The following is a 19,864-nucleotide window of genomic DNA, read 5'->3' on the forward strand; positions in this document are numbered from 1 at the left end:
GCATGAGTTTTTACTTCTGAACTGTGTATTTTGGTGAATAGTCCTTAATTTAGGTCAACATAGCAGTCTGTTCCTTTATGAGCTACGCTTTTGTTCTGTTAGAGGAAGCTTTCTTATTTGAAGGCGATGATGATGTTCCCCGGTGTTATATCCTAGAAGTTTTATTGTTATAACCTTTATATTTAGGTTTATAATTCCTCTGGGATTAAGTTTTGGGTATGGTTTGAGGTAAAATTTACGTTGATTCCATATGGTATCTAGTTGATGCAGGAACATTTATTGAAGAGGATTCCTTTCTCCACTGCACAATCATATTACCATTATCATAAATGAAATGGCTGTATATGTGACGGCCTTGTTAGGTATGTTCTGCTTAATAACTCTGTTTTAAAAACTAAATCTGGTTGTTTGTGCTTTGCAGTTTTTTTTTCCCCTTCAGGATTTTCTAGACCAAAGACTAGCATTTTTTTTCCTTGTAAAGGACCAGATGTAAGTAAGGGCTGCATGAATATTTCAGGCGAGGCGGCCCTATGTCTCTCTGGCCATGGTTGCATGGGATCAGCCACAGATAATCCATGAATGCTCGATTATGATTTTGCTCCAAAGAATCTTAATTTTTGAAACAATCAGCAGGCCAGGTTTGGCTCAGGGGCTATAATGTTCTGAATCCTGTTCTAGGATAGTCTTAGGTTTTTACTTTACCACAGGAATATTGGAATTATTTGCCAATTTACACACATACATATGCACACATGGGATCTGAGATTATACTGAAACTGTAGATCGATTTCAGAGAACTGAAATATCTGAAGTATGCCTTACAATCTATGAATATGGCTACCCCTCTAATTATTTAAGCTTTCTTTAGTTTCTTTTGATATGTGGTAATTTTTTATGTGGAGCTCTTGCACATCTTTAGTTGGATTTTCTTTTAGTGATTTAATTTTTTTTATTTTAATGTAATTCATTTTTCATTTTTATTTTTTATTGTGATACAGAAAATATAATTTAGCTTTTGGATAATAATTCTAAAGTGACCTTGCTCAACTTACTAATAGGTTGTCGATTTAAAAAAATTTTTTGCATAAACTATGCTGATCTGCACATTAAAATTTTATTTTTTCCTATCTAATCATGATATTTACTGCACTGGCAAGTACTTCTTGCATAGTGTTGAATAAAAGTGGTGCTAGGTGAAAGGTGATAGGAAGCATACTTGTTTTGTTCCTAATCTTAAGGGTAAAGTTTTCAGGTATGCATCTATTGAGAGGATTATATGATTTTTCTTTATTTTATCAATGTGATGAATTACATGTTTGTTTTTCAGTTAAAATAAATACATTTCTGGAATAAAACCAGTTGGTTTTATGATGTGTTACCTTTTAGAAATTTGGATTTATGTTATGAGTGATATTGATCTATGAATTTCCTTTCTTGTCATAGACTTCAAAGATTTATTTATTTTTGAGAGGGGGGGATGGGGGGGACGACAGATGATCCAAAGTGGGCTCCACGGTGATAGCAGCAAGCTTGATGTGGGCTCAAATTCATGAACTGCAAGATCGTGATCTGAGCAGAAGTCATACCCTCTACCGACTGAGCCACCCAGGTGCCCCTCTTGTCACAGACTAGATTTTGTTATTTACACATAGGCTGGTCTCATTAAATGTACTTGAAAGTATTTCCTGGGGGCCTGGGTGACTTTCCTGGGGGCCTGGGTGGCTCAGTTGGCGGCTCAGTGCTTGATCTCACGGTTTGTGGGTTCGAGCCCCCCCTCAGGCTCTGTGCTGACAGCTAGCTCGGAGCCTGGAGCCTGTCTTTGGATCCCATGCCTCCCTCTCCCTACCCCCCCTCCCTTGCTTATGTGCTCTCTCTCAAAAATAAATAAAACATAAAAAAATTTAATAAGAAAAGTATTTCCACTTTTTCTGTTGTCTGAAAGAATATATGAAAGGCTAATGTTTACTTAAATGTTTGGAAAAATTTGCTGCTAAAGCATTCTTAGCCTGGATATTTCCTTGTGGGGTATTTTAATTTCAGATTCATTTGCCTTCTTACATATATGTTTACCCAAGATTTCAGTTTCCTCATCTGTGAATTTTGTGTGGTATATTCTTCCGAGAATTTGTTTTGCTCAATTCTCAAATTCATTGGCATAAAGTTTCTTATAATATACTTTTATGATATGCTTAATTTCTGTGTGTTCTATAACGATGCCCTTTTTACTTTCTGATTTTGATAATTTGTATTTTCCCTTTCATTCTCCCCTTGGAGCATTTTGGCAGAGGTTTATCAATTTTATTAGTCTTTTCAAAGAATCTGTATTTGCCTTTATTGGTTATTTATTTTTTTTATGTTTACTAATTATTGTGGTTATCTTGGATACTTTTCCCACATTGTTGGGGGTTTAATTTGCTGATCTGTTTCTAAATTCTTGAGGTAGATAATATTTATTTTTAGCCATTTTTCTTTTCTACCATATGCAGTTTGTTTGTTTTTTTAAATGAATGTTTCTGTACTTTAGAGAGAGAGAGAGAGACAGAGTGTCAACAGGGGAGGGGCAGAGGGAAAGAGATACACACACACACAAGAATCAGGAGCTGGCTCCAGGCTCAGAGTTGTCAGCACTGAGCCCATGTGGGACTCAAACCCATGAGCTGTCAGGTCATGACCTGAGCAGAAGTGCAGTTCCCATCTGACCAATCCACCCAGGCTCCCCTTGACTGTATGCATTTTAGGCTACATTTTTTTTAAAAAGAAGGTTTAACTGTATCCAGCAAGTTTGATATGTTGTACTTTTGTTAGCTTTCAGATTCAAACTATTGTTTTTTTAAAATTTTGAAACTATCTTTAAAAAATGTTTTTGAAACTATCTTATATTTATAGAAATATTTTTTTAAAAGTTGCAAATATACAGATTTTTTTTCCCTTTAAACCATTTGAGAATAACTTGCCAACATGATGACCCATAGCTCTTGAATACTTTATTGCACAAAGTACATTCTCCTATGTAGCCATAATATAGTACTGAGACTTAAGTAGTTGAAATTGACATGTTTCTACCACCAAATCCTAAGACCCCATTCAGTTTCCACCAGTTGTTTTAATAATATGTTTTAGATCAGATGGGTTCCATTCAGAATGATGTATTGCCTCAGTTGTCATTTTTTGGGTCTCTTGATCTTGAATACTTCCACAGTCTTTCCTTAACTTTGATGACCTTGACACTTTTGAACATGGAATGTCAGCAACATTATAAATTTGTCTCATTTTGATTTTGTGTGATACTTTCCCTCACGATGCAACTTTGAATGAAATATCAGAGGTGATACTGTGTCACTCTTCATGTATCCCATATGGTGGTACAAGACTTTGATTTGTCCAAGTTTCCATGAGGTTAATTTTGATCACTGGATTAAAGTGACATCTGCTAGTCTTCTCTACCAAAAAATTGCTTTCCTTTTTTGTAGTTAATACTTATTTTGGGAGGAGACTCTGGGAATTATGTTGGGAAGGTAGTTAATGAGTGTGTGGTGAGATGCTTTAATAGTATATAAATATCTCCTTCCTCATTAAACTTTTAATTTATCTGTTTATTTTATAAGTGTGAACACATGGATTTTTATATGTTACTACCATTTATTTTGGGACTCAAATTTTCATAAATGGGCTAAATGGCGGCACCTTTAAGCTGGCCTCTGTATCTTTTAAAAGTGTGCCTGTTGTTCTTTTTTTAGCAGTTTCTTGCTTCCTGAAACAAGATGTCTAGGGCTTTTACTCTTTCTCTGGAAATATTTCCTAAATTCTACTTCACCAGATTTTTGAATAGTTTATCTGGCTCTCTTTTCTTTAAAGTTTGCATGGTTTGTCTTTTTTCCCCTGGATTTGCTTTTAACTTTCTTGTGTTTTTGTATTTAAAGTGTGTTACTTGTAAGCAGCAGACACGGGCTTAAAAATAAGTCTACATTGATAATATTTATCTTGTTTGAAGTATTTGGGTTATTTACCGTTAATGAGATTGCCAATATGTTTCAGTTTAAATCTACCATTTTGCTATTTTTTTAAATCTTAAACATTTTATTCTTATGTTTTAAACTTTTTACCTCATTTCTTTTCTCCTTTGGATTTGAGTAAATAATTTTTTTAGCATTACATATTTTTCCTTGTATTAGCTTGTTAGTTTTACTTTCTTTTACTATTCTTAGTAGTTACCCTAAATATTTCAATGTACCTATGACAATTTCTTGTATTTTATAATCTGATAAATTAGTTTTGTCACAACTTTCCAGAAAATGCTTAGTCCTAAAACACTTTAACTTTTATTTTGTATATAATATAAACACACAAGGTAGTTTACTATTATTTTACATTGTCAGTATTCTTTTTTATTCCCCATATATTTACTCTAGTGGGTACTTTTCATTTCTTCATGCATTTGTATGTTTCCTTCAACCATCTGTTTAATTTCATATGAAGAATTCCCTTTAAAATTTATGTTGGTGCAATTTTGCGGTTATGTTGTCAGTAATTTTCTCAATTACTCTTGTGGGGGCTGTCCTTATTGTGCATTCACTTTTCTCTGTTGCTTATTGGAAACAAATACGAAAAGCAATGCAAAAAATGAAAACCTTGGTAAATTTTTAGAAGGCAGACACCCATATGACCATTAACAAGGTCAAGAAATAGAACTTTGCCAGCACTTCAGAATTTTTTCCATGAACTTTCCCAATCATAGTACTCTGTTTTCAAAGAGTAATGGTGAGCATGTTTATGGTTTTATTATCCAAATGTGCACTTCTCAACATTAAAGTTTAGTCTTTCATACTTCAGAAATTGGTATGTATTTTCTGTGTCTTTCTGTGTACAGCGTTCCCTCCGTGCCTTTGTTTTTCTTACACCTTATCTGTTACAGAAACCAGACCATTTGACCTATAGTTCCAGAATCAGGATCTTGTTGACTATATGACTATGGTGCGATTCATGATTTTTTGTTTGTTTATTTTTTTTTTTTTGTATTTTTACAATTTAACAGATTATATCAGAAGGTTGATCAGAGACAGGTTAAATTCCTTTAGCAAATCTGTAGATGATGGTGTGAACTTTGAGTAGGAAGCAAATGATGTCTTGTTTTTGTTTTTGTTTTTAGCACCCATTGATTCTTAGTGCCTTGATCTTGGGGGTTTTCCACTTGCTAGTTGGAATGATGCTGCATTCTATCAACATTAGCGGATCATATTGACTTTGCATGCTTTATTTTCTCTCTCTTAGCCCTAATTTAGTCTTAATTCTATAAGTAGTGCTTACTACCACTCTGTATGTCAATATCTCCTTTGTAATTTTGGTTATTTAAAGCTCATTCTCTAGTAGATTATTCTTTAGAAGAGCTCATGGGAACACTCTTATTCTGTTTTTGGGTTCTTTTTATGTCAACAATTTGTGCCCTTTGAATATATCAAACATAAAATTGTTTGATTACATTTTCTTTCCTTAGGTATATTAAATGTTACTAGTGTTTGGTTGTTTTTTTTTTTGTCATAAAGCATCTCTGTCAAAAATTCTGAAGAAAAACTAATTTTATCTTTCTTTAAGCCACATGCTAATGAATTACAGTTTTTTTTTTTTACCTCTGTTCTTTGCTATGATTTTCTTCTTTGTGGGCTTCTGTTATTAAATGATGGGCCCACCTTGCTTGTATTCAGTATTTGTTACTTTCTCTTCCTTTTTTCAATTTTTTTTGATTCTTAAAAACAAAAATATTTCCTCCCCAATTTCTATTAAGGCTTTATTTATTGTGATTATTCTTGGCCCCTACTAGTCTATTCCATTTCTAAAAATGCTGTTTTATTTATTTTACCTTTATTTCCTCTTTGATTTATATCACCTCCTTTCTCAGTACTGATAATTCTGATTTACACAATTCTTTTAGGACTGTATGTGTTTTAGCTCTATTTGAAATACTACATTACAGTCTTGGTTTGGTTTTTGATTAAATCTTTTGGCATACTTTCATTTCCTGTAGAGATACTATTCTGGTCTCTAATCTCTCTTTGCTTTTAATGATAACCTTGTAATTGAATGTTGACACCTTTAGTTTTCTTGAAATTGCAAGGAAACCTGGGTTCAGACAGCCCTTCTGACCTCACTGGAGTCCTACTTATGTTCGGTTGTGCAGTCCTCAAAAGTATGTCTCACTATAGCTCAGATTTCCCGGCTTTGCTTCTCTCTCCATTTTTATGTGGACATGCTCTTTTCTTTGTCATTGCTTAGATCACATTAATTAACTTCCCTTTTCTCTTGCATTGGCCTTTCTGCACTTCCTGTCCCTGCGGCTCTGCAGTAACATTAACAATACATTTGTATATTTGGCGACCATTTCTAATTCTCCACCGGAACGCTGGTCTGTGTTAAGTGGCTCCATTAGAGCTGGAGGCTGACGTCCTCATGCCTGATGATTGCTGAATATCACTTAAGAACAATTAGAGATATACTTGAGGCTTTGGATGATTCTATATTTCTCCAGCGTTTGTTTAGTTTTGCTCCTGTGGAGATACCTAGACAGGGAAAAATGTATCTTAATTCAGTTAAGATTTGATTCATTCTGAGCTGAGTTCATTCTTCTTCAAGGTTTCTCTTCTGATTCATCCTTATTCCTTGGTGCAGCCTCCTAGGGTCCCAACTAAAAGCCTTTGTTACCTTGTTATAAAAAACCCTACTTAAACATATTGACACATGGAAAGAAACATAGAGTGAACATGCATATAACCTCTTTGGAGATTTTTAAAAAATTTCATTGTCTCCCTTAGCTTGTTGAGATTGCTGACATCAGTTTGGTTGGCATCTTTTTCAAATACAGGGCCCCTCTTTTGGCATTTCTTTTCTCTGGGTTTTTGGTTCCACGTGTATAATTTTTTGTCAGCACTCTGCTGCCTCCAAAAATATTATTTTAATATTTTGTCTGATTTCTCTAGTTGTTCTCAGGAGAAAAGTGTGTCTGAAGCAACCTAATTTGCCATTGGCAGAAGCAAAAGTTTGTTCTGATCACTTTTGAATGAAAGTAATTTCCAGACTTAGCTTTGCAAGGTTTCTCTTTTCTTGCTAAGTTCTCAAAAAAAATTAAAGTGAATAAAACTCACAAAAACAAACACATTGAGAACTTAAGAATCTCAACACTGAAACCATGCTGGAAAGTCTATCTTATACAGCAAGTTGGGAAGAGGAGAAAATGTGCAGCAAAATCTTACGACAGGCAGTGATAGAAATTAATAATTCTTAAAAAATAGGAATTATTCTTAGGAGGATTTTTAAGAGAATGATCAAAAATTAGTTTTGAGGATATGAAATTAATAATTGCCTACTTTCTAATGAATGTGAATCAGCAACATTTACTGTACATCTGGGTGTAGAACTGCTTTTAAATATTTAAAACTTTCAGGGTTAGTGTGAATATATTTTCAAGTTTATTTGCAATTCAATTTAGATAATAACCTAAATCAGACAATCTAATTTACAATAATTGGGTAAATTAAAATAATAATCTACTCAATTAATTTAAAAAATATTTTGTCACATAAATGAAAATCTAACTGACATATGATAAAAATTAACCTATCTTTACCAATAAGGTCCTCTTAGATAAGTTGAGTCCAACTTTTTTCTCTTCACATGCTAAAACATGTCATTAATAACAGAATTAATGGAAGCAATGACATGGTTAACAGTTTCTTAAAATATTGTTACTTTTTAGAGTATGATATCATCTTAAAATGTTTTAACTAAGGTTTTAAAATACTATAATTTTAAAAATTGATGGAGTTTATGTCCTGTCTATATTTTATGTGTAACCATTATAGAGATGTGACCAGGGTGTCTTTTTCTGTTGTTGTTGACTAATGACTTATGTTCATTCCTAAAAATAGAAGATACTAAAAAGTGAATTAAAGCCGCTTATGTGTAACATCCTTTTTTAACCGAGAATATTAGAAGGAAGTGACTTTTCTTTCCTTATGTGCATTTATTTACATTAATATCAACATCTATAGCTACATCTCAATGATTTATAAAAATGTAAGACCTAGATAAAGCCTTCAGATTTCCCACTGTTTTTTTTTTTATAATTAAGTGAATTTCAGATCTTTGATCTGTAAAGACAAGAAATGCTTTGGATAATGAGAAACACAAGAAGACTGTATCTCCATCAGAGGAAGAGGTCCATGGATTCTCTGGTAATCCAAGTGTTTAGGATACAAATGGTAGCGTGTGTGTGTGTGTGTGTGTGTGTGTGTGTGTGTGTGCGCGCGCGCGCGTGTGTGCGTGTGTGCGCGTGCGTGTGTGTGTGCGTGTGTGTGCGTGCGTGCGTGTGTGTGTGTGCGCGCGCGCGCGCACGCATGCGTGCTTGAGCTTTGTATCCTTTATGCAGGGCGGATATGTATAGTCATAAATCGAGCTTTTAAAATCAAATTTATCTTTTTTTTAATTAAAAATTTTAAATGGTTTTTTATTTATTTTTTGAGAGACAGCACGAGCAGGGGAGGGTCAGAGAGAGGGAGAGACAGAATCCAAAGACAGGCTCTACGCTCTGAGCTATCTCTCAGCACAGAGCCCGATGTGGGGCTTGAACCCCAAAACGTGAGATCATGACCTGAGCTGAAGTCAGCCGCTTAACCAACTGAGCCACCCAGGTGCCCAAAATCAAATTTATCTTAATAGTCTCTTTGCAATACTCAGTGTCTCTAGTCTTACTGTCTGCTTTCTGGAGACTGTGCTTTGTATATCACCACCACTGAGATTTAATTCTAATCTAATAACCAAATTATAGATGTGCACATGTCCAGATGACATTTTTCCTTCATCACTTTTACTTTATTTAACAAATGAACAAGAACTGGGTGGCTGCTCGGGCTTTCACAATATATTAAACCTTTCTGAACATTTTTTCTCAAAACAGTTCATCTGCTTGGTGCCATAAATAGATGAATGTTCCTCTCATACTGCTCCCTTGAAGCACTTTGACAATTAGCTGATTTAGAAATCAGGAGTATTTCCATTCTATCGTTTTTGTAGGATTTGTTCCTAAATTGGAAAAGTAGGTATTTATCAGATTAGCTCCAGCATAAAACAAAGGAAAACTTTCAAAGACTTGATTGTGAATTTTTTTGCTTAAAGTTTTACAAGAAGCAGTGTTATATCGTCCAATAAAATTAATAGTTTTTATACTTTTTTCAAATGACTGAAAACTTTCACACTTGCTGAGGAATATAACAGTTTTTCTCACATTTTCCTAATTATGAGATGATAAAATTAATGCTGTGTACTTATGTAAAAGTGCTAGACCGTCTTGTATTTGGGAATGTTCATTGTGCCAGAGTATTGTAATCAGGTTGCAGGTACTTCTGGCAATCTAGGGTAGTTGATACACAGAAAAAGGCTTTTTATTTATTTTTTAAATTAAATGTTTTTAAATCTTAATTTATTTTTGAGAGAGAGACAAAGACTGAGAGAGAGAGAGAGAGAGAGAGAGAGAGTGCAAGTGGGGGAGGGACAGAGAGAGACAGAGACACAGAATCCAAAGTGGGCTCCAGGCTCTGAGCTGTCAGCACAGACCCCAATGCAGGGCTCCAACTCATGAACTGTGAGATCATGACCTGAACCAAAGTTGGACACTTAACTGACTTAGCCACCCAGGTGCCCCAGATAAAGACTTCTTAGAATACAAATTGCAATTCTTTCAATTGTAGCTATTTCCTGTTATATGCCATTAATAAATGTCATTAATAATTGTTTCCTCCAAATTTTATTTTTATTATTATTTTTAAAGTTTATATATTTATTTTGAGAGTAAGTATGTGTGTGAGCAAGAGAGGGACAGAGAAAGAGAGGACGAGAAAGAGAATCCCAAGCAGGTTCCATACTCTCAGTGGGGAGCCTGTCACAGGGCTTACACCTGATCAAGAGTCTGACTGAGCCATGCAGACACCCCCTCTTCAAAATTTTAATCCTTTCTGATCTGCATAGAATTATATTAGATTATACATTTTTCAAGGAATTCAAAATTTTTTATTTAGTAGTATAAGGCATTAGCTGAGACAAATTAGGTTTCAAGTCAAAAAGATTAATCACTTGGTTGATAGCTAATATATTCCAGCCTCTGGGAAAGAACTAACATATTTCCCAAGAGCTAAACCAGTCATAATGTATCTGTGAGTTCTTATTATTGCCAGTTTTCACTTTTCATAGTAGAATGAATTAAAAAACGAGAACATTGCTTCAAAGTTTTATGCTTCTGATTTAAAAGTAATACATACTCATTGAGAGACATTAGGAAAACCCAGAAATTCATAATAAAAAAATGGAAGATAATTTCTACATTCTCGTATACCTTCCTCTGTTTTTATCTTATCAACATAAACATATATTTTAATCAAAATTGGTATTATACTATAAATTATTCTTGATTCTTTTTCTGAACAGTATATTATAAATCTCCTTTGGTTACTCATTTGTTCAATTTTGTACAAGTGTAAATAAAACAGGTATGCATGTCCTGTGCCTTCATGAAGCATACTAAGTGAGGGGACTCTAAAACAAAAGTATAATTGCAAAATATAAGTTTTATGAAAGAATAAACAGGTGCTATGAGGGAGAATATTTTTAGTGGTAGCAGACCAACTTTAGGATATTTAGAGCCAGAATGCTGACATTTAAATAGAGGCTTAAAGGATGAAAAAAGTCAACCACGCAAGAGTGGGGGTTAAGAGCATACTAGGAAGAAGAAATAACAGGTGCAAAGGCTTTAGAAGGAAAGGATTTGGTGAGTAGAGGGGTCTAAGAGGAGGCCAGCAGGCTCGGATGAAGAGAAGACGAGATACTGGCCCACGATGAAGTTCAAGAGGTAGACGGCTCAGTCCTGCAGACGAAAGAGAAGAGGTTTAATTAGGTGTATTATGGGAAGCCATTACAGACTTTTTGGGTGGTGAAATTGCACGACTGTGTTTACATTTTTTCAAAACGTTATTTTGGCCATCATCTGGAGGGAGAATTAGAGGGAGAGCTAGAGCTCACAAAGACGTGAGTTAGGAGGCCCTGGACGTGGTCCATGGGAAAGACGAAGAGCCGGAATTAAGCCGTTGACGAGACACAGAGAGAAGTAGACAGCTGTGAGGTGTGTTTTGGGGTTGGATCTGACAGCTTATGAGGTGGCGATGAATAGGATTCAGTGGGTTAAGGAGAAGGAGTTAAGAAGAATGACTCCTATTTATGGCTTGAGAAACCGAGTAGATGATGATATCATTTATTGACAAGGAGTAGATTTGGTAAGGACCAAGATTGGGGTTCTGGTTGTGATATAAAATAAGCATTTAAAGTCAAGTGATAATTCTTTTTTATTATTAAAAGGTTTTTAATGTTTTATTTATTTTTGAGAGAGAGAGAAAGACAGTGTGGGCAGGGGAGGGTCAGAAAGAGAGAGGGGCACAGAACTGGAAGAGAGGCTCCAGGCTCTGAGCTAGCTGTCAGCACAGTGCCCGACACGGGGCTCGAACCCACAAACTGTGAGATCATGACCTGAGCCGAAGCTGGACGCTTAAACGACTGAGCCCCCCAGGCGCCTCTCAAGTGATAATTCTGAGGGGCCTGTTAGACAACCACATGTATAGGCCAAGAAGGCAGTTGTGTGCATGAGTATAGTCAGAGGTGAGTCTGGGCTGATATTATCATCACGTAGATGGGCTTTAAAGCCAAAGGAGCAGATAAAATAATCTAACAGAAGAGTGAAGATAGACAAATAAAGAGGATCTAGGAGAGTGCTGTGACAATGAGAGATTGCATGCCTAAGAATCTAGGAAGGGCAGAAAAATGGGAATGTGGTGTCAAAAGCTAGAAAAGACTGCTTCAGAAAGTGTGCACAGCAGTGTCCCAGGGTGCTAGCAATCTAGTGCAAGAAGAGTCAGAGTGACCACTAGATTTTGCAACGTGAAGGTTACTGGTGAGGTCGTCAGAAGCAGTTTCAGGGCTTTGTGTTGGAAGATATATTGTAATAAATGTCCATAATATATAGATGATTAGCTAAAATTTTCATGTCTGCATATCAATCATCACTTGAGATAGCAGAGATAGCTACCCGAAGCTAACAGGCCTCTGGTCGCTAGGAAACAGGCTCGTGGGATATTTTGATGGCGCAGGCCCTGGGAAATTGTAGTCTTGCAACTCAGGGGGCTCACGCTTGGAAATGTCACTCTATTTTCTTCCCTCTGAGTGTGAGTTTGGGTTAAAATCCACGAGACGGTTTTAGGTGCTAAGGGATTGATACTGGCTGAGTTTCTGCTTGAGAGGGTTTGTTGTGCATTTGTTGGTTTGGTGCTCTCTTCTCTGGTCTGGAGAGCTTCAGGGAGCAGAAAGGCTGGGAGGGCCCAGGCTGTGTCTGCTCAGACGTAAACTTCTGGACCTCTGTACTCCTCTTACGGGGTACAAGGGCACTGCCAGCACATGCTTATTTGGTACATGTTCTTATTCTCACTTTTTAAAAATTAGAAAATCCTGGATGGGGTTTGTTGGATCTTCTCAGGGCATCATGTGCTTTATTCTGAAATAGAAGAGAGTCTTAGAAGAATGTAGGTAATGTAGCCAAAGTGAATATAGATTTTGTAGCCCAGAGTGGCAACCCTTTGCCTCAATGTTCACATCTTTAAAATGGACTAATAATACCTACCTTTTATGGTTAAAGTAATGTGTAAAGAGTACATGGAACAAAGCAAATAATAAATGGTGGCTGTTATTATTATTGTTCAAAGTAAATGTTTAATATTTTGGACATTTTGAATTAGTTATCTGAGTTGTGGTTAATCTGGATGGTACTGGTCCAAGATATAAAACACTGTCACATACATAAGCCTCTGCAAACTGGTTCTTCTGGGGATAATTGGTTAGCAATAGCCATAGTAAATCCTTTGTTGTCAATATTTTGCACCATGGTTTTATTACCAAAATTTATGTAAACATGACCTTCACTGGATTAGCACAGTTCTCTTATTCTTATTAAAAAATAGTATTTCTGTGAACTTTAATAAAAATTGGTTCTCTGATAAGATGGCATGCATAATGCTGTTCACAAAGGTTAAAATTCCCTTATTAGAATTCCACGGGAGCGAGAGGGGAAGAAGGTAAGCCAAATACAAAAATGACATGTAAAATTTGTATTTCTGCTCTGTCTTTGGAAGCAGAGCCTTCTTTCACAGTGAGAGGAAGGACTAGAAAATGTCTTTTCTTGTTTTCCACTTCTGCTAAGATGGAGTGACTTATTTTGTTTAAGCGAAAGTTCAATTCACTAGTTTAAAATATGTAAGTATCATAGGTCCCATCTGACTGTCTAGATACCATAAGGATTAAAGCAGAGCAAAACAAAACAAAACAAAAAATTGATTGAAATGTGTATTAGATTACAAGCAAGGTCTTCTCAAAACATGGCTAGTGAACTGTTGTTTGGAGGACTTCTTGATGATGGGTACTTGGACCCTTCTAGTTGTAAGAAGGTATGTTGGTTGGCCCAGTTTTACACTAGGTTAGGAAAATAACCTGTGATACATAAAAATTTAAGGGAGAAATAACTTATTTTGACTAGAATGAGATTTGGTTTTCAAGAGGGGAGATGGTGTTACAGCTTGTTATATGAATTTTCAGAAGCTGCTTTTCTAATAACGTGAATGAACCTGAGTTCATTTTCTGATTTCCCTGAGTGAATAAGAGGGAATAATTTGTCTCTAAAAACTTTTCTGCAGGGCTTTATTTTATCAAGTCATTGGAGTATTTTTTGCTTTTGTTTTCAAGGAACTATATTAATATAAAGTAGTATACTGTAATAATCATGCAAGATGTGATTTTAACCTCTCTTTCTCTTTTTCTCTATAGTTTGGAAGGACTGAAGTAATTGATAATACCTTAAATCCTGATTTTGTAAGAAAATTTATCCTGGACTACTTTTTTGAGGAAAGGGAGAACCTTCGCTTTGACTTGTAAGTTCTGGTATAACCTGCATTAAAAAAAAATTAATTGTTAAAGGCAAGTTGTGTAACATAAGGCTGGGTCTGGTTGCACTGAATATTAGATTCTATTGGCAGGAAACCAGATTAATTCTACTTAGAGTGTGTCCTGAGTACTGTCCCTAGCATTGCTGAACATTTTATAGGTTTTTGGCTATATATTTATTGAAAAAATTAGTGAGCAATTTAACCATGTAGAAATGCTGCCTGGCATATATGGGCATTCTTCCAAACCATGTTAAGCCTCAGTGATTTCTTTACAAGCTCCGCATATATTCCAAGGCCATCTCATTTACCCTGTGTTCCCCGGATCTTTGTTTCTCTCAGCTGTTTCTTTGTGTAGTATGTGGGTATCTCTGATTGTGGCTTCCTTTGATCGTGGCCTCTTGTTTCCAAGACACAGGATTCTAGAGCCAGACTTCTTGGTATTTTTAATATTCTTGTTATTTTTATACTAAATTAAGCATATAAAAACATCATCAGATTCAACTTCTTGTCCACGGAGAATCTGGAGTCAGTTTGTAAGATACTATTCGTTATTGAGTTTTTGTTTCACAGAGGTAAACCGTGGTGATTGTTGAAACATCTGGATATTGTTAAAAGAAAACCTATTGAGAGGGAAAAGTATAACATATATTATAGCATGTGTTTAATAAATTAAAGAGAGTTTATGAATATTGAAAGTTTTAGAAATGTAAATGTCTTACTCTAAATAGCTGGAAACAAAATGTACCAGGCTGTCACAATTTATAAATTTTTTCTGATGAAAACTATGCTATCTTATTGGAAAAAGTCATAGATTGCTTCCTAGTGTAAAAAGAAAGTTATCTACCATTAACATTCTTTTTTGTTTTCCCCAAAAATGTGTGCAGTAAAATAACCCACCATGCTTCTGCTTAAAAAGGGAGAATTTATGGCAGGCCCCCTTCCTTCAAGAGTTATAGGAGTTCTAAGTATTCATTGTATTTATCAAATAAAATTTACTATGCCCATTTGTTTTTTATTTTATTGAAACCTTTTCTCAAATAATAAAAATGATACTTAGGAGAAGGACCGGAATGTAATGTTTCCCTGACCATGTTTATCATGGAGATTACGCAATGACGCTACTTAAAACAACATATAAATCATATGACTGTGGTTTTGTTTTCTCATTGTTCAGGGCTTTCACAGCAATTGTTTTTAAGAGTTCTCTTTCATACACCGTGTGGTATTCCTTTAGTTTTTGCCCCTGGTTTTACACTTAGCTTTATCCTAAAACTAGCCATTATTTTGTAATTCTTGTTCTATTTCCCTTTCTCTCTTTCTTATTCATTTATATTGCTTTCTCTCTATATTTAAAACATTAAATATTTATTGTCAACTTTAAATAAATAGGCATTTAAAAGTGAAAGTTTTGCACACCTGGGTGGCTCAGTGTGTTAAGCCTTGAGCTTCGGCTCAGGTCATAATCTTAAGCTCCTGAGTTCGAGCCCTGTGTTGGGTTCTGTGCTGACAGCTCAGAGCCTAGAGCCTGCTACGGATTCTGTGTCTCCCTCTCTCTCTCTCTCTGCCCCTCCCTTGCTAGCACTGTTTGTCTCTCACAGAAATAAGTAAACATAAAAAAGTTTTTTAAGTGAAAGTTTCTTGTTATTCCAATACCAAAAAATAAAATGCAATTCACAAATAACCAAAAATGTACATGACTCCATGCATATACTTCTAGGACTTTTTTCTTAAAAGATAAGCATACGAAATCAGTATTTTGAAAATCACAAGTATTTTCCTATGACTTGTATTTTTCAGATACCTTTATATATATATATGTATGTATACATTTCATTCATTTTATGCTGCATAATTTTCATTGTTTGAAAAAAATACACTGTTTATTTAGCCAAACATTTACTGGTGAACGTTTTGTCTGGTTCTATTTTTACTATTACATATAATCCTGCAGTGAGTATTATCTTCTGTAAATTTCTTATATATTTTTTCCATTTTCAGAATGAAATAAATTATTGAGAGTCAGATTTTAGGATGAAAAGATATAGACAGGAGTATTCACTCTTCATGCTTATCTTTGAGACCAACTTAGAAATCTTTTTTCTTTTAATTTTTTAAATGTTCATTTATTTTTGAGAGAGAGAGACAGAGAGACAGAGTGTGAGTGGAAGAAGGTCAGAGAGAGGGAAACACAGAAGCCGAAATAGGCTTCAGGTTCCAAGCTATCAGAACAGAGCTTGAAGCAGGGCTTGAACTCAGAATCTGTGAGATCATGACCTTGGCTGAAGTCGGAAACTTAACCGACTGAGCCACCCAGGTGCCCCCAACTTAGGTATCTTAAACACATTTTTAAAAACTTTTTCTTTTAATTTCTGTTAACATACAGTGTTATATTAGTTTCAGGTGTGCAGTATAGTAATTCAGTACTTTCATACATCACTCTATTGCTCACCTAACAGGTGCATTTCTTAATTCCTATCACCTACTTCACCCAACCCATCACTTACCTCCCCTCTGGTAATCATCATATTATCCTCTATAATTAAGAATCTGTTTCTTGATTTCTCTCTCTCTCTCTCTCTCTCATTATTTTCCCTTTGTTTATTTTATTCTTTAAATTCTACATATGAGTGAAATCACATGGTATTTGTCTTTCTCTGACTGGTTATTTCGCCTAGCATTGTATTCTCTGGTTCCATCGATGTCATTGCAAATGGCAAAATTTCATTCTTTTTGACGGCTGAGTAGTATTCCATTGCACATATACACCACATCTTTAAACATTCATCAGTTGATGGACACGAAGGCTACTTTCATATTTTGGCTACTGTAAACAATGCTGCTATAAACATAGGGATGCACATGTCCCGTTAAGTTAGTTTTCTTGTATTCTTTGGGTAAATTCCCAGTAGTACAGTTGCTGGATCATAAGGTAGTTCTATTTTTAACTTTCCTATACTGTTTTCTATAGTGGCCGCACCAGTTTGCATTCCCACCATCAGTGCAAGAGGGTTCCTTATTCTCTATATTCACCAACACCTGTTGTGTCTTGTGTTGTTGATTTTAGCCGTTCTGAGAGGTATGAGGTGATATCTCATTGTAGTTTTGATTTGCATTTCCCTGATAGTGATGATGAACATCTTTCCATGTGTCTATTGCCGTCTGTATGTCATCTTTGGAGAAATAACTGTTCATGTCAGTCTCCCCATTTTTAAATTGAAATTTTTTGTGTGTGTTGAGTTGTTACGTTCTTAATATATTTTGGATACTAACCCTTTATCAAATGTGTCATTTGCAAATATCTTCTTTCATTCTAGAGGTTGCCTTTTAATTTTGTTGATTTTTCCTTTGTTGTGCAGAAGCTTTTTATTTTGATGTAGTCCCCATAGTTTATTTTTGCTTTTGTTTCCTGGCCTTAGGAGACCTCTCCAAAAAGAAGTTGCTACAGCTGATGTCAAAGAAGTTGCTGCCTATGTTTTCTTCTAGGATTTTTGTGGTTTCAGATTTCACATGTTGGTCTTTCATTCATTTTGCATTTATTTTTGTGTATGTTGAAGAGACTGTCTTTTTTTCCCCATTGCATATTCTTTCCTGAATTGTCCAAGATTAATTGACTATATAATTGTTGGGATTTTTCTGGGCTTTCTATTCTAGTCTTTTGATCCGTGTGTCTATTCTGTGCCGATAATAGACTGTTTTGATCACTACTGCTTCGTAGTATAACTTGAAGTCCAGAATTGCTATGTCTCCAGCTTTCCTTTTCCTTTTCAAGATTGTTTTCACTATTCAGGGTCTTTGTGGTTCTATATAAACTTTAGGATTCTTTGTTCCAGTTTTGTGAAAAATGCTGTTGGTATTTTGATGGAGGCTGCACTAAATCTGTAGATGGCTTTGGGTAGTGTAGCCATTTTAACAGTACTTGTTCTTTTAATTCATGAGCATGGAATATTTTTCCATTTCTTTGTTTTGTCTTCAATTTCTTTCATCAGTGTCTTATAGTTTTCAGAGCACAGGTCTTTCACCTCTTTAATTAGGTTTATTCCTAGGTATCTTATTATTTTTGATGCATTTGTAAATGGGAATGTTTTCTTAATTTCTTTTTTTAGCTGCCTCACTGTTAGTCTATAGAAATGCAACAGATTTCTGTACATTGAATTTGTGTCCTGAGACTTTACGGAATTTGTTTATCAGTTCTAGCAGTTTTTTGGGGAAGTCTTTCAGGTTTTCTATATATAGTATCATTACATCTGTAGATAGTGAAAGTTTCACTTCTTCCTTACCAGTTGCAGTGCCTTTTATTTCTTTTTGTTCTCTGTTGTTGTGGCTAGGACTTCCAGTTCTATATTGAATAATAGTCATGAGAGTGGGCATCCCTGTCTTGTTCCTGACCTTGGGAGGAAAACTGAGAGATTTTCCCCATTAAGGATGATCTTAGTTATGGGTTTTTCATATATGGCCTATATTACGTTGAGGTATGTTCTCTCTAAACTTACATTGTTGAGTTTTTTTTTTAATCATCAGTGGATGTTGTACTTTGTCAAATGCTTTTTCTGCATCTATAGAAATTATCATATGGTTTTATTCTTTCTCTTATTGATGCAATTTATCACATTGATTGATTATGAATTTTGAGCCACGCTTGGAACCCAGGAATAAATCCTACTTGATCATGGTGAATGATTCCTTTAGTGTATTGTGGGATTCCGTTTGCTGGAATTTTCTTGAGGATTTTTACATCAATGTTAATCAGGGATTTTCTGTAGTTTTCTTTGTTGGTGGTAGTTTTGATATTAGGGTAATGCTTGCCTCATAGAACAAATTTGGAAGTTTTCTTTACTATTTTTTTGGATAGTTAAGAAGAGTAGGTATTAATTCTTCTTTAGTGTTTGGTAGAATTCACCTTTGAAGCCAAGATCCTGTATACATTGTTCTCTGAACACCTTGCCTATGTTTTAGCTCCTATTTTCAGAACCCATTTTTGTTTTGTTTTGGTTGCTGTCTGCCAACAGGTTCCTGTCACCATCACAAGCAACTGCTGCCAGGTGACTGTCTCACCACTGTACCCACTTGGCCCTGGCTTCTTAACCCCTGTCCTACTCAGCCTTTATCACTTATATCATAACTGTGGCTATTATAGAATTTCTCAAGGAGAATGAAAAGAAAGGAAATAGTGCTTTCAACAGGATGATAGCAATCAAATGTTTGTTAGAAGAACAATGAGCCAAAAATTGAGAGCTGGGCTAGTCATTCTGGAGAGGAAAAGAAGGTAAAGAATGATTTGCCTGTATGGAGGCTAGTGATTACATTCTCATCTCTACTGAAGATGAGGCTATGAAAGTTCATGGGTTTTAAAAAGGATTGAGTGCAAGAAATGTAATTCCACTGAACTCAATGCTGGTTAGTCTCACCTGATACTTATTTCATGTTTGTAAGTTTTCTTGGTATGCTGGGCATGGAAAAGAGAAGGCTTAAAGGTAGGAAGAAGTTTGGGCATTGCTAGGACTTATCAGATCTCTCTAGTATTTGATGATAAATGAATAGTATTGTTTAACTTCAATGTATGTATTTCAGAGACTTAATAAAAGAAAACAAAACTTCAGTACATTTACGGCTGGAAATATAGAAGGAAAGAATGATAAGAAGGTTTAATATGTTTGTTGCTAATATCTTCCAGTTATTTATAAACCAAATGAGATAATTATAGAAGCCCATGGAGTTTGAGAGTTAGCATTTAAGTTTTGTCGGGACAGATACAAAGAGGTTATTTTGTAGCACTACTACCATTATTCACAGTTTGTAATAGAATCATATGCATATATGACTAACCTACCCAACACATTTCTGAGGCG

The 19,864-nt window shown here is 35.2% G+C and overlaps 1 protein-coding gene across 2 annotated transcripts in view; it reads left to right on the forward strand.

Moving 5' to 3' along the window:
- CPNE8 (copine 8) overlaps positions 1-19,864 on the forward strand; it is a 222,752-nt gene that overhangs the window by 39,110 nt on the left and 163,778 nt on the right. For both annotated transcript variants that reach the window (XM_029954822.1, XM_029954823.1), the window contains exon 4: positions 13,900-14,003. In XM_029954822.1, coding sequence (XP_029810682.1) covers positions 13,900-14,003 — 104 coding nt within the window. The remainder of the gene's footprint in view (positions 1-13,899; positions 14,004-19,864) is intronic.

This window comes from Suricata suricatta, chromosome 10, assembly GCF_006229205.1.
Source record: "Suricata suricatta isolate VVHF042 chromosome 10, meerkat_22Aug2017_6uvM2_HiC, whole genome shotgun sequence".
Classification (NCBI taxonomy): Eukaryota; Metazoa; Chordata; class Mammalia; order Carnivora; family Herpestidae; genus Suricata; species Suricata suricatta.